The sequence below is a fragment of the Colobus angolensis genome, unplaced genomic scaffold (genome assembly GCF_000951035.1).
Source record: "Colobus angolensis palliatus isolate OR3802 unplaced genomic scaffold, Cang.pa_1.0 Scaffold379, whole genome shotgun sequence".
NCBI lineage: Eukaryota > Metazoa > Chordata > Mammalia > Primates > Cercopithecidae > Colobus > Colobus angolensis.
Genome location: NW_012117143.1, coordinates 1,368,256 through 1,382,704, shown reverse-complemented (window position 1 = coordinate 1,382,704; position 14,449 = coordinate 1,368,256). Strand labels below are relative to the sequence as shown.

Below are 14,449 nucleotides of genomic sequence, written 5' to 3'. Positions count from 1 at the left end.
CCACCCACAGTACAGACCAACACAGATCACAGATTTCGCGAAATTTCAGGAAGACAGACAGAGACAGAGACAGAGCCGGCTTACTTACAGATTAAGATCCGTTGACTTGGGGGTCTGGTGGGCTTGGGGGAAGTCCCGGACGAGCCCCCATTTGTTATGCCCAGACCGTTTATTCCCCTGAGAAGACCACCAGAGTCCGGAGTCAAAGCCAAGCAGCAAGAATCTTTATTACAGGTTCGAACCTGGAGCTCTCACATGCTCGTGAAATGCGCGGGCGGGAGAGCTACCTAACTGGGCTCAAGACAGTGTTATATAGTCTAGGGTAAACAGGCACAGAGTCATTATACAAATCAGATGTATGATTGGCTGACATTTGAACAAGGCGATTTGGCTGATTATGATTGGTTCCCGCCATTTCTGGTATTTCAGTTAATTTTGAAATCCTGATGATGTTCATCAGGGGCTTGCAGGGCAAGGGCAGGGCTTGTTTTCGCAAACCCCAAGGCGGGAAAGCAGTCTTGCAGAACAAATACAGTTAATCATATTGCGACAGGTTTCACAACAGGTTTTACAACATGAGTGTACCTTACTTAAACGCATCTTGTGACCTTGCCGTGCCACAGAAAGAAAAACAGGAACTTACAAGATCTTTAGAATGTGCAGAGATAGAGACAAAATGATTGTGAGAGCAGAACAAAGGTTTAACAATGCAAAAGGAAGATGGAGAGAGGAGAATATACACATCTGCAAGTGAATATACACATCTGCAAGTGAATCATGAGTCCCTTCTCAACTCCCCATCCCCTATCTAAAATGATGTAATGAGGCTGGGTGCGGTGGCTCATGCCTGCAATCCCAGCACTTTGAGAGAACAAGGCGGGCGGATCACCTGAGGTTGGGAATTCAAGACCAGCCTGGCCAACATAGCGAAATCCCGTCTCTACTAAAAAATACAAAACTTAGCTGGGTGTGGTGGTGGGCTCCTGTAATCCCAGCTACTCAAGAAGCTGAAGCAGGAGAATCACTTGACTGGGGAGGCGGAGGTTGCAGTGAGCCAAGATCGCACCACTGCACTCCAGTCTGGATGATGGAGCAAGACTCCATCTCAAAGACAAAAAAAGTTGTAATGACATACATTCTTTAGGGGCTGTCTGAGCATTCAAAAGGGCAACAGAGAGGTTGAGGAATCTTCCTTGAAAGTTTCCACAACATAGGATTAATTCTTTTCTGAAACAATCAGATTTCATTTGTATGCTTCTCCCGAGGGATGTAGTCAGTTAGCACAAATGTCTCCCTTATCCCTCAGCCTCTCAAGGCAATGCCCGCAACTTGGCTCACTGAGCTAGAGTGGCTCTTCCAGACCTCCAAAGAAACATTGTCTTCTGTCACAGAAGCAACCCCCTGCCCTGTTTCTTCCCTTGCAGAGCTCTTGGACCCTTCCTCTGAACACAAGAAAAAAGCTAACCCTGGGTTTGCCTTCTTTCTTCTGAAATTGCAGGTTCCATCCTCCCACTTGTTAACAGCCTCGATTATGTTGGCACCTGCGTCATTGGCTGCTGCTAAACTCTTTTGGCCTGAGACAGAAAAGCCTAAAATAATCCTCAAGAATGCCATGAAAATGGAAAGTGGGTAAGTGCGACACATTCACCTAATTAATGACTACCCAAGCTGGGGTGGGGGACTCCAAATTCAATGTACAGCAAAAATTCGATAACCGGAAAGCACAGTTAATTACAATATTTAACTAAGTCCAAAGACTATTTAGACTTCACCAAAAAGAGCCTTATTTTATTTCCTTTTTTTGAGACTTGCTCAAAAAAGCCTTTTGTAAAAGTTTTACCCTGTCTCTCAAGCTGGAGTGCAGTGGTATGAACACAGCTCACTGCAGCCTTGACCTCCCAGGCTCAAGTTATCCTCCCACCTCGACCTCTTAAGTAGCTGATACTACAGGCATGAGCCACCACACTTAGCTAATTTTTTAAGTTTTTCAGAAACAGGGTCTCACTATGTTGCCCAGGCTGATCTCCAGCTTCTGGGCTCAAGGGATCCTCCTGCTTCAGCCTCCCAAAGCTCTGGGACCTGGCCAAAATCTTGTTTAATACTTGACATCAACCTCTCTAAATACCTAATGTCAATACATTTCCATATCTGTTTGTTGTAAAGATATTTCTTTGTAAATATAGCAGAGTGTTTATGGAGCCTTGGTTTAGACAGTCATAGGATGACCATTTCTGGAGGTTCCTCTTATAAGAAAGCCGGTTCCTTTTCTTTTGCTCTATAAAAAAGAAAGAAAAACAGTGGAAACGACTAAGGAATTTAGGATGTTCAAGAGTATTTCCTTAAAGAGCAGAATTCATCAGCAACCAACATGTGTCTGAAATTCACCCTTACTTGTTGTAGATAAAGTCAACCATGAGTGAAAAAGCAAGCTGCCAAAGAATATAGCATAATTCCACTTATAAAGTTACTCAGTGTGCAGACTTGCACAATTTTTGTGTGTGTGTTTCTTTTGTTATTGTTGTTTTTGTTTTTTGTTTTTTTGTTTTTTTTAAAGGGTCTCACTCTGTCACCCAGGCTGAGCTCAAATGATCCTCCCACCTCAGCCCCTTGAGTAGCAGGGACTACAGGCGTGTACCACCACACCCAGCTAATTTTTGTACTTTTTGTAGAGACAGCATTTTGCCATGTTGCCCAGACTGGTCTCAAACTCCTGGGCTCAAGAAATCCACCTGCATCAGCCTCCCAAAGTGCTGGGATTACAGGGTGTGAGCCACTGCACCCAGACACACAATATATTTTTTAGGGATACAGACATGTAGGAAAATGGTAAAGAAAGGGGATGATGAGTGAATTTTAGGAAGACAGGTACCTCTGAGATTAGAGGAGAAGATGGGATCAAAGAGTACACAGGGGGATTCAAAGTGATGGTGGCACTCCATTTCTAAATGAGGTGATGGATTTACAGCCTTCCTTGAATCATTGGTTTGTTGTTGTTTTTGAATCATTAGTTTTTATACGATTTATATTTTATAACTATTCTCTGGCAGCTACTTGTAATAAAAATCATTTTTATACTTGTAATATTTTTATCATTTTCCAAGTTTTTATTATAAATGTTCCCAAATTTAAAAAGTAATGTAAGTTACCCAGACTCTGGAGGCTAAGGTAAGAGGATCGCTTAAGCCCAGCAGTTTAAGACCAGCCCGTGCCATGTAGCATGACCCCGTCTCTTAAAAAAAAAAAAAAAAAAGCCAAGCATGGTGGCACACACCTGTAGTCCCAGCTATTTGGGAGGCTGAGGAAGAAGGATCACTTGAGCCCAGGAGTTGGAAGCTCCAATGAGCTATGATCACACCACTTTACTCCAGCTTGAGAGACAGAACAAGACCCTATCTCTTTAAAAACAAGAACAAACATGGTTAAATACCCATATGCCCACTTCATGATGTCATGGGATTCAGGTGAGTATTTTGAGCAAGGCAGGGGTGTGATAGTTTGTCTCTTGTCTAAGCTCTGATTATGCTACTTCTGCACCAATGGTGTCCATCCCCTAACAACCCTTTGGTAATTCTAGAATTGCTATTTCTTGATAAAGCGATTCAGGGAATCTTCTAGAAGCTGCAACACAAGGAGCTTCCTCCTCCATCTCCCTGGTGGCCAACATTGCTGTGAATCTGATTGCCTTCCTGGCCCTGCTGTCTTTTATGAATTCAGCCCTGTCCTGGTTTGGAAACATGTTTGACTACCCACAGCTGAGTTTTGAGGTATAATCATATCACACCCCTGCCCTCTGTTTTGTTTCTGCCTATCTTTGTTTAAAAATAAAATAGGTTTGTAAACAGCCCACCCTAACGATCTCAGTGGACTCTTCCATGCTGTAGAAGCTTCTCATGCATCCCCCAACTTCCCACCCACCTTTTCTCTGTCTCCTATCACCCTCCTTCCCACAACGACCGTCAGTGTCTCCTGGCCCCTTCCCCAAGAATCCAGCTTACTTCAAATGACTGATTTCTAGCTCTGATTCCTGATGGGTAAAAATAGGCAAGGGAAGAAGGAATTTCTGTGCCTAAAGGAGACAGAGGGATCAGGAACAGTGTTATCACCGAGGAGGCAGAACTGAAAGCAAATCACTATTCTAATCAAGTGTCTACTTTTGGTTTCTATAGCTAATCTGCTCCTACATCTTCATGCCCTTTTCCTTCATAATGGGAGTGGAATGGCAGGACAGCTTTATGGTTGCCAGACTCATAGGTTATAAGACCTTCTTCAATGAATTTGTGGCTTACGAGCACCTCTCAAAATGGATCCACTTGAGGAAAGAAGGTGGACCCAAATTTGTGAATGGTGTGCAGCAATATATATCAGTGAGTAACTATTTTAATTTCTCGGTACATTTCTTCATCACATACCTGCATTCATCTATTACTTATGCCTCTGTGCGTGAAGCACTATGCCAGGCACCTGGGATAGATCAGAGGGCAAAACAACCTAAAATCTATGGCTCATGGAGCTCATAACGTACATAGAACTTCCTAATTTTCAGTTATGTTGAATTAATCAGAGAGAGTGTGTGTGTATGAGTGTGTAGACACAGCTAATCATTGCCATTGTGATCATTTACTTTTGAGGACTGTGGACACAGACCCAGAGTCACATGAGCTGGGACTGCAATCAATCAACCAAAATTTGTTGAATGCCTTTTATGTGCAATGTGCTGAGTACTAAGGCCATAGCATTCAGCAAATCATGGGGCCCCTGCCCTCATAGTCTAGTGGCTGACAGTCTAGTGATCATAAAGACCTCTCCCTTTGAACTTAATGGATTCTGTGAGCTCTGAGAAACTGTCTAAAAGTAACATCATGCCTGGACACCCTTGAGAGAGAGTGTAGCATCATCACTGCTCTCCACGTGGATCAGGGAGAGAAAAGACTCCGAGTCTGTGATCTGAAAGCCTTGAGACAAGCACCCATAATTACGTCAGGACTTCAGGTCAGTAGCCTGCAAGGAGACATTCACATCTGCCTGGGCTTTGGTGGGATGAGGAACTCAGCTGAGGTCATGTTTGTAGTTGAGTTTGCAACTTTCTTCCCCGGAGAACAGAATTGTCACTCATGGAAACTCTTAAGGAAATAGTTAACATTCCTGAGCACCCAAGGTACTCATTGAAACAATCCATTTGGAATTAATGTTCCAGGCATGTACTTGGTTTAAAAATGAAAGGGGAGGAAAAGTAGCCTGCCTAAGTTCTGAGTCTGCTCACCCACAAACAACACTACCATCCTTCCCGGCTTCCCAAAGAACAAGCCTGCAGATTTACTCCCACATAGCACACCAGTGTAAAAGCCCACTCCTGGGGGAGCACTGATTTATATTTTACAGCTAGGGCATTTTGACCCACACCTCTGACACGAGCGGGGGCTCTGCAGATTTCCCCGTTCTCGCATGTTCATTCTTAACTAACCTCCCAGTAAAGCTTGGCCAATTATTCTCATTGTTTAGATGCCACCAAAACCAGTTTGTTTCCCTGCCAAAAGTAAACAATAGGCTAAATTAAGTGAAATGTTTTCTATCCCCAGTTGCCAGTTGCCAGGAAAGAATCGTTTTGTTAAGGAGCAGGCCGGGCGCTGCGCTCTGGCAGCACGAAGCAGTTGTGTGGAAAGGTTATCGTGAGGGTAGTGACAGAACAGTAGAGCTGATTGAGTTTAGGGGTGAGCCCAACCAAAGGCAGGCACAGAGAGAACATTTGGAAACAGGAGCTCAGTGACCTCTGCTATTGTTGAGTCACGATGGGAAAGGCATTTTGTTTCTCCAAATTTCTGATTTGCAATCAACAAAATGCAGATGAGTTTCAGCAATTTTTGCTCACAACCTAGAAGTGGAGGAGGGCGTCCCAACAGTCTCCTCGAAAAGGTGCCACAGAACAGAACGTACCGTGTGGGTCCGTGAGGCAAAACACCAGTGATATCCACTGAATTATGCCCATGCTGACCTCCATCTGAGATAAGAGGGAGAATACTATGCCCCATGCCCCTAGGAGGAGCCCTTTATTCCATCACTTTCTCTTTCCTAAAGATAATACTTTGTCTGTTTTTATTCATTTATTTACATGTAACACATACCATAGTATAGAATTCAAAAGGTCCAAAAAAAGATAAAGGAAAAAGTAAGGCAATCTTCTTTCTCTGGAGCTCTTCTCCCTGTAACATATACTCACTGTTTTTAACCTTTCCTTTGCACTTAATAACGTGTCTCAGGTACGTTTCCATATCAGCGCCTGTGACATAGTATTCTATTGTATTGCACACCATAATTCATCTTAACTAGTCCCATTCTGATAAGCAGTTATCTGTTTTTTCACTATCAGAGATAGTGCTATAATGACCATCCTGTACGTATGGCATCCTGTGCAGACACAAGGAGAGCTGTAAAGTGTGTTATTAATATTTTCCTAATACGGTGCACGTCTTTTCATCACATCGGCTTGCACATTTGTGGGCAAAGTCAGCGTGGAATTACCCCAGCCTTCTTTTCCTCTTCTAAAACCCATCATGGCCACATCTGTGTGCCCCCTTCCCACTTATCCCAGGAAAGGGGAAAGAGGAGTTTCAAGCCCCTTATCTTTCTCCCCACAATCTCTTAATAAGCATGCCTGGTTTTGAAGCCAGCTGAACTAAATGAAAAGCACTAGAAAAAAGTGGGGAACAAGGACAGCTTTTCCAGGAACGGTGGACTGCATACCTACTTGAAATTTTTTTTTTTCCTGCTGGCTATATGCACGCTGATGAAAAATATCAACAAAGGAGAGCTCTCAGAAACCATGAGAGAGAAAGAGGCCTTGGAATCAACAAAAATCTTACCATGGCCACTTGAGTCTTGAATGAGTGTAGTATTGCTCGGTTTATTCTTTGAACAAAATCATAGAGTTTTGAGGATATTGGAAAATTATTGCTTTAGTCATGTGGGTACCTTTGTCAGACTGGGTGTGCCTCTGGGGAACAATAGAGTAGACGGGATCTTCTGAGCCTCAGTTTGAATCGGTCCTCAAACTGAGAAAAAATTGTCTGGCCTAAGCAGTATCTCTTGAGTCACAGGGCCACACCCGTGCTTTCATGAATACATCTTCCATCCTCTGACTGCCCCGTGAAAGGTATGTTCCTTCTCCTACTTCCAGCTGGGCGTCCTGACATTCCCATGGAGTGGTCAGAGCTGCAGTACACACACCGTGGCCAGACTATCAGGAAGCTCCTGTGATAGCTGAGAATTTCCTTTTTATTAACATAATTATTTTTAAATTATATCCTTTTCACTGAATTATAACTTAAATACCAAATTAAGGGCTCAGTTTTGATGTCACCTGTGTAACCACAACCATATTCAACATATAGAGTATCTCCACCACACCTTTAAAAAAAAAAAAAGTTTTCCTCATGGCCATTTGTAGTCAACAACTCCACTCCCATCCCCACCCAAAGACCTAGTCCCAGGCAACCAATATCCATTCTTTCACTGTAAATTATTTTTGCATATTCTAGGATTTATTCTTCTTCTTCTTCTTCTTCTTCTTATTATTATTATTATTATTATTGAGATAGAGTCTCACTCTGTCGCCCAGGCTATAGTGCAATGGTGCAATCTCAGCTCACTGCAACCTCTGCCTCCTGGGTTCAAGCGATACTCCTGGCTCAGCCTCCCAAGTAGCTGGGATTACAGGCACACACCATCATGCCCGGCTAATTTATTTATTTATTTATTTATTTTTTTATTTTTAGTAGAGGCAGAGTTTCGCCATGTTGGCAAGGATGGTCTTGAACTCCTGACCTTAAGTGATCTACCCACATCAACCTCCCAAAGTGCTGGGATTACAGGCGTCAGCCACTGCACCCGGCCCTAGAATTTCATATACATGTGCTCACTTAGCTTTCATGTTGTTGGATGTATTTCCTTTTTATTGCAAAGCAGCATTTCATTTTATGGGTATCCACAATTGTTGATCCATTTGCCTGCTGAATGACATTAAAGTTGTTGCCAGCATGAGGCTATTTAATAAAGCTGCCGTAAGTATTTATGTACAGTCTTTTTGTGGTGTTTTTGTTTCTCCTAGAAAAATTGCTGGGTCATTCAGGCACTGCATGTTAAGAAGAAAATTCCATACTGTTTCACAGACTGTGTCATTTTACATTCCCACCAGCAATATCTAAGAGTTCTAGTCACTTCACATCCTTGTCAACACTTTGTATTGTCAGTTTTTTTACTTTAGTGGAGGTATAGTAGTATCTCATTGTGGCTTTATTTTACATTTCCCTGGTGATCAATGATGTTGAACATCTTTTCATGTACTTTTTGGTTATTTGCAGAGCTTTTGTGAAGTATCCAAATCTCTATTCATTTTTCCTTGGCTGTTTATCATCTTATTGAGTTATAACAGTTCTTTATATAGTCTGAATAAGTCTTTTGTCAAGTAAATGTAATGTGAATATTTTCTGGGACCAATTTTGTATCTCCAGCAACTAGTCCTGACCCTGGCACACTGTAGCAGATGGCCAGGTCATATGGAATATTAGAAGGCATTATTGACCAGGAAGCAGCATTTGTAGAGGCCAAGGCTACCAGTTGTAAGCCTTTTGTAGAGAGCCACTGAGTCCACATAGTCCCCTTCCATTTTCCCACAAATTTCAAGTGGAGATGGTAAAAGGGGTCTAGGAAGTAATGGGCATTTGATACCATGGACTGTGCATTTATTTGTCAATGTTGAATTTATGGTCAAAATGAAGCCCAGGTGGATGTCAGATTTATTAAGCCAGATCAGATTGTGTATACATACGTGTTTATGGTGCTTACAGATTCGTTCTGAGATAATCGCCACTTATGCTCTCTGGTTTTGCCAATATCGGGTCCCTAGGAATTGTGATCGGCGGACTCAGTAAGTGAAAAGAACATTCTTCAACAACACAGATGTGACATAGACATACTTGGATCTCCATTTTGCTCTGTAATGTTATTCATGTCAGGAAAAGAAAAAGGCCCTTTCAACAGTCATGAGTCCTCTGGGGTCCTTTTTTTTTTTTTTTAATCTCTACTCTGCAATATAGTTTTCCCATGCACATCCAAGCTGACCTCAGGAAGAATTTTCTCAAACATACAGGTGCTTCTCCCAGCCCAGGGGTGACCTGTAGGCTTCACCTTGCATGCCGATGCCAATAGATTTATGATGGGCACCTGGAGAAGGATTCTGAGAGCCATCGGAAGTCCAGTTGGAGAAGGCTGTGATTTCTTAGTGGTGTCTGCCATGGGCATAGAAGTAGATGGTGACAGTTGAGTTATACATCATCTCCTTAGCCATCCCTCCTGCCACTCATTTGCCTTGCCATGCCTTCAATGAACAGCCCTTTGGAGGAAACATAGGAGGTGTTTCTTCTGTGGAGAATGAAAGCCTTTGAGCCTTTTGGCAAACAAGCCTCTTCCCTTCTTCCCACAGCAGAGAATTTCTCTGTATGTGGAGTTTATTACTAAGTTCTTGAATCTTGAATTTCCCAGTTAAGTTAAAGAAAAAAAAAAAAAAAAGCCAGCTGACCTGAGCCCAGCCTCAGAACAATGTTCAGAGGCTAAGGGTTTTAATCAGTACTTCAACATTGATCTCACATCCCTCCTTCCATGTTTCCCAGCATCCATGGCCCCTTCCAGAAAGCGTGACGTCACCTCGGGAGCAGTGAGAGCTCTGATCGCAGGGACCGTGGCCTGCTTCATGACAGCCTGCATCGCAGGTACTACACCCTGTCCTTTGTGTCCTGGTGCCTACAGGATGAATGGCAGCTTTCAGGACAGGCAGTGCCTCCAGCTTGCACGTGCAGCACACACCACCACAGAAAGCTGAGAGTCAGAGCTGTCCTTCGGCATATTGTAAAGTTAAAGGTGTGCAGTGTGGTAGAGAAGCTAAGAACAGAATGAGGGTTCAGTGACTTCTTTAATTAATAAAATAAATGGGGCCAGGTGCAGTGGCTCACACCTGTAATCCCAGCACATTGGGAGACCAAGGCGGGTGGGTCACCTGATGTAAGGAGTTTGAGTCCAGCCTGACCAACATGGTGAAACCGCCTCTCTACTAAAAATACAAAAAATAGCTGGGCGCGCACCTGTAATCCCATCTACTTTGGAGGCTGAAGCACTTGAATCGCTTGAACCCAGGAAGCGGAGGTTGCAGTGAGTTGAGATCATGCCACTGCACTCTAGCCTGGGCAAAAGAACAAGGCTCTGTCTCAAAATAAATAAATAAATATACAAATATATAAATAAAACTAAAAAATCAACAAATAATAAAATAAATGGGACTCTGTTCTGCTTCTAGGCATACTCTCCAGCACTCCTGTGGACATCAGCTGCCATCACCTTTTAGAGAATGCCTTCAACTCCAGTTTCCCTGGAAACACAACCAAGGTGATATCTTGTTGCCAAAGTCTGTTGAACAGGTATTCTTGATTATAATTTCTTTATACTTCATTATTAATAATCAAATCAGACCTAAATACCCCATCCACTTAATTTTATAACTTTATGACTCTATTTAAAAGTGGCCGGGCGCAGTGGCTGACGCTTGTAATCCCAGCACTTTGGGAGGCCAAGGCAGGCGGATCATGAGGTCTGGAGTTTCAGACCATCCTGGCCAACACGGTGAAACCCCGTCTCTACTAAAAATACAAAAAATTAGCCTGGCGTGGTGGCGGGCGCCTGTAGTCCCAGCTACTCGGAAGGCTGAGGTAGGAGAATCGCTTGAACCCGGGAGGCGGAGCTTGCAGTGGGCCCAGATCGTGCCACTGCACTCCAACCTGGCGACAGAGCGAGACTCCATCTCAAAAAAAAAAAAAAAAAAAAAAAGTAAGAACTTACGCAGTGATTCTAACTACCTTTCACTTTGACTTTCCTCAGATAAGACCAGCAACTATAACACTAGCTAGTGCTACTGAAGCATTTAATACGCACCCAGCTGTGTGTGAGGCACTTTGTATGAATTAGCTCACTTCAACTTTGCAGCCACTGTGTGCGTTGGGAACTATCTCTCTCTGTTTTGTTTTTTGTTTTTTTTGTTTTGTTTTTTTTTTTTTTTGCATTCCTTAAAATTAAGGCTTAGGGAAGCTATGCCTACTCCAGCAAAATTAGCACAAGCACAAGTGAGATACAAAATTCAGGTCTATCTGCCTGCTAAGCCTGTGCCCTTAACTGCCACCTGCTGGCTCCCCTTCAAGGGGATCCAGACTGTCCAGACAACATGATGATCGTCTATGGTGAACAAGAAACCACCAGTGACCCATGGCAGCCACCCCTACCCCGTGCAGTTTGTTTGCAAAATCAATGTTCCCACCCAAGATGCCATCCTTAATGTGCAAGTGTTTTATAACGATTGATTCTATCGTATCTTTGCTTGTTATGGAGCAAACAGGGGAAGTTCTTGAGGACACCCAGAATTTAGGAGCCAAAATGAACTCCCCAGTGCCTCTGTCCTTTAGTCCACCCTAACCAGAATGTGAGCGAGAAAATCAGCTTCCTGCCCTGAACTATTTTTAATGTCATTGTCTGCTCACCTACGGTTTCTGCCATCTATGGCTCGTGTAACTGTTCGTTTCCACTTTCCACCAGCACTGTTGCCAAGGGTCCTGGTGAAGTCATCCCAGGAGGAAACCACAGCCTGTATTCTTTGAAGGGCTGCTGCACATTGTTGAATCCATCAACCTTTAACTGCAGTTGGATCCCTAATACATTTTGAGGTCAGCCACTTCTCCAGTGGAACTCTTACGTACAATGCTGAATTTTCTACGTTGGAGAGAAAAAAAAACTACCGCCCACAGATTGATATTTCCATCATGGAATCAGCTTTAATGGCAAGGAATGAAGAAAAACAAGAGTGGACCTTCAGAGCTACAACATCTTCCTCCTCCCCTTCCCTCCCCACCAGCCCCTTCCCCATGGAGAACTTCTATGATGTCCCAAAGTGAGGTGGTGTGGTTTCCAGTCTCAATGGTATTTTCTGACTTTAATGTTTCCAAGGCATTTCACCAGAATACAGCTATCAATGGCACCTCCCAACAACTGGGCTGTGACTCACCCACACCCACTTAGTGTCCACCAACTAGTTCAGGGTGACTCAGCTTAAGCACATCTCAGGTGAGGTCACTCTGCATACACCTTGGCTTACCTGAAATAGCCTGAACTTGAATCTCACATAAGGGGAAACTAGTCATCAATCACCAACTCATTGACTACCCTCAGGAAGTCCTCCAGAAATCAAGAATCCTTAAGGAGAACACGTGGACCATACCAAAACCAGGGTTTAAATCCATTCTGCTTAAGAGTTCTATCAGTCAGTTTAAGCATAAGTTACGCTGCACGAGCAAACAACCCTAAAAACCTCAGTGGCTTACAGATTTATTTTTCACTCACATGTTTGTACTGATCCATGTTGGTTGTAATGCATATTGCTTCAGGACCCAGTCTAAAGGAGCAGCCTCTAAGCGGGGGCATTTTGGTCTTAAGAGGGAAAAGAAAGGTGGGAACCACGTAATGGCTCTTTCATCTTCTGCTAGGAAATGATACCGTTTATTTCCATGACATTCCATTAGCCAAAACAAGTCCTGTGACAGGCACGATGTCAGTCACCACAGTTAAATTATTCTGTCATAGGGAGGGATAGTGAATATTTTGCAGAAGTAATATGATACACCACAAGGGTATATGACATCCTTGTCTCCCTTCAAGGAGCTATCCTGTTGTAGGCCATAATGGTAGGCCTATTCATGTGCACATTTGGTAATGTATTCCTGGTGACAAAGCAGTTACTCTTCAGTCAAAAGCCGTGTAAGAAGCAGTTGAAGAAAAAAAGTCCTGGTTGAGCTCTGAAAACCTTGCCATTGATAATTTCACTGACCAGGAAAGCATCAGTATCAAACTTGAAGAATGGGTGTCAGGGTCTAAGAAGAAAATTCCAGAGACAATGGTGGTGTGCTCTTTAATGAAACACCCTTCACCACTGCGCTTAATAGCATAAAGACCACATGCTGTGAGAAAACACAAACGTCAGTTACCAAGTCAAGAAACAGACACTGAATGTGAAGAAGGTTTTGAAATACCTTAAGTAATTTATTTTGTTTCTATTTTTCCTTCTGTTTGTGTACAAGAGTAACTTAAAAGAAAGATTATGTGTAAATAGTTGTGGTTTTTTGTGTGTTTTGTTTTTTGTGGTGGTGAAGGAGGAGCCTAAATGTCCAGAGGACTTTTATATCCCTGAAGTGTGATATACTAAAATATTTATCATTATTTGTATCAATTTTCCTTGGAGTTCAATGTGTCCTTGCAGTCTTCAGACTTAATTTTAGGAAAACATATTTGCATGTTTTCCCCCCATTCTCAATGTTTGGTGTCCTAGTTGATCATACCCTACAGAATGTTACGTATATGTATTATACCATTCCTCTGTGGACATTCGTTTACTTTGTTTACAGGTTTTGGTTTGGGGGTTCTCTCTTTCCTACTTTGGACAGTGCGTGTACATTTACTTTGCATGCTGGTGCTTTTTTTTCTATAGCAATGGTGTCTGATAGACATATGCAAGTCACATGTAATTTAAGATCTCATAGCCACACTAAAAAACAGGTAAAATTAATTTTAATATATTTAACCCAATACATTGGAGATATTATTTCAGTGAGATATTTTTCATTCTTATCAAACTAAGTCTCAGTCTGGTTTGCATATCTCAGTTGAGACACTAAAGTTTTACTGATAATACTTAATCCATGTTTAGATTTCATAAAATCTAAATTTGCAAAGTAAATTTACATACCCATGTTGGTCTAAATGTGCTTAAAAGTTTTCCAATAACTGAAATGATTAGCAGTTTAAAATTTAAAATTTTGTTGCTCGATTACTCCATATTTCAAGTATTAGTGGCTACCATATTGGTCAGAGCAGCTTCATAGGATGATTTCCTAGGTTTGAAGTGTGTGTATATTTCTGGTATTATAAGATGTCAGATTAGTTTTTGGATAAATATCTTGTCTTAATTTTTACCTGCTTTGATGTGACCTTTCTGATGTGTTTTTTCATCTACCTCTGTGTATATGTGTGACATTCCTTTATAAATGCAGTATGTTCGCATAGGTCCTGCCCTGATTCCTTATTAATACTGTGCATCCTTGAACTGAGAAAGCGGGTATTATTCCCGAGCTATGTTATGGAGGATAGTGAAGGCCAACGACCAGCAGAATGAGCTGGTTAAGCCTCTTGAGCTTGTTGCCTCCAGAAACCTCACCAATACTCTGCGAAAGTTATAGGTGGCCCTTCTCCCAGTGAAACAACCTAATGGAGGTTTTTGGTGCATGGTGATTTTTTTTTCTTTTTTTCTTTTTTTTTTTTGAGACGGAGTCTTGCTCTGTCACCCAGGCTGGAGTGCAGTGGCGCGATC

At 42.5% G+C, this 14,449-nt stretch overlaps 1 protein-coding gene across 1 annotated transcript; it reads left to right on the top strand.

Annotated features, from left to right (window-relative positions):
- The first annotated feature begins 1,318 nt into the window (after positions 1–1,318).
- On the top strand, positions 1,319–14,146 carry SLC28A3 (solute carrier family 28 (concentrative nucleoside transporter), member 3). Its single transcript, XM_011953990.1, is given in 8 exon segments — positions 1,319–1,629; positions 3,596–3,764; positions 4,167–4,364; positions 8,841–8,872; positions 8,874–8,920; positions 9,663–9,761; positions 10,343–10,463; positions 11,629–14,146. Coding segments are annotated over 8 exon segments (1,104 nt in total). The 3' UTR covers positions 11,756–14,146.
- The last annotated feature ends 303 nt before the right edge of the window (positions 14,147–14,449 follow it).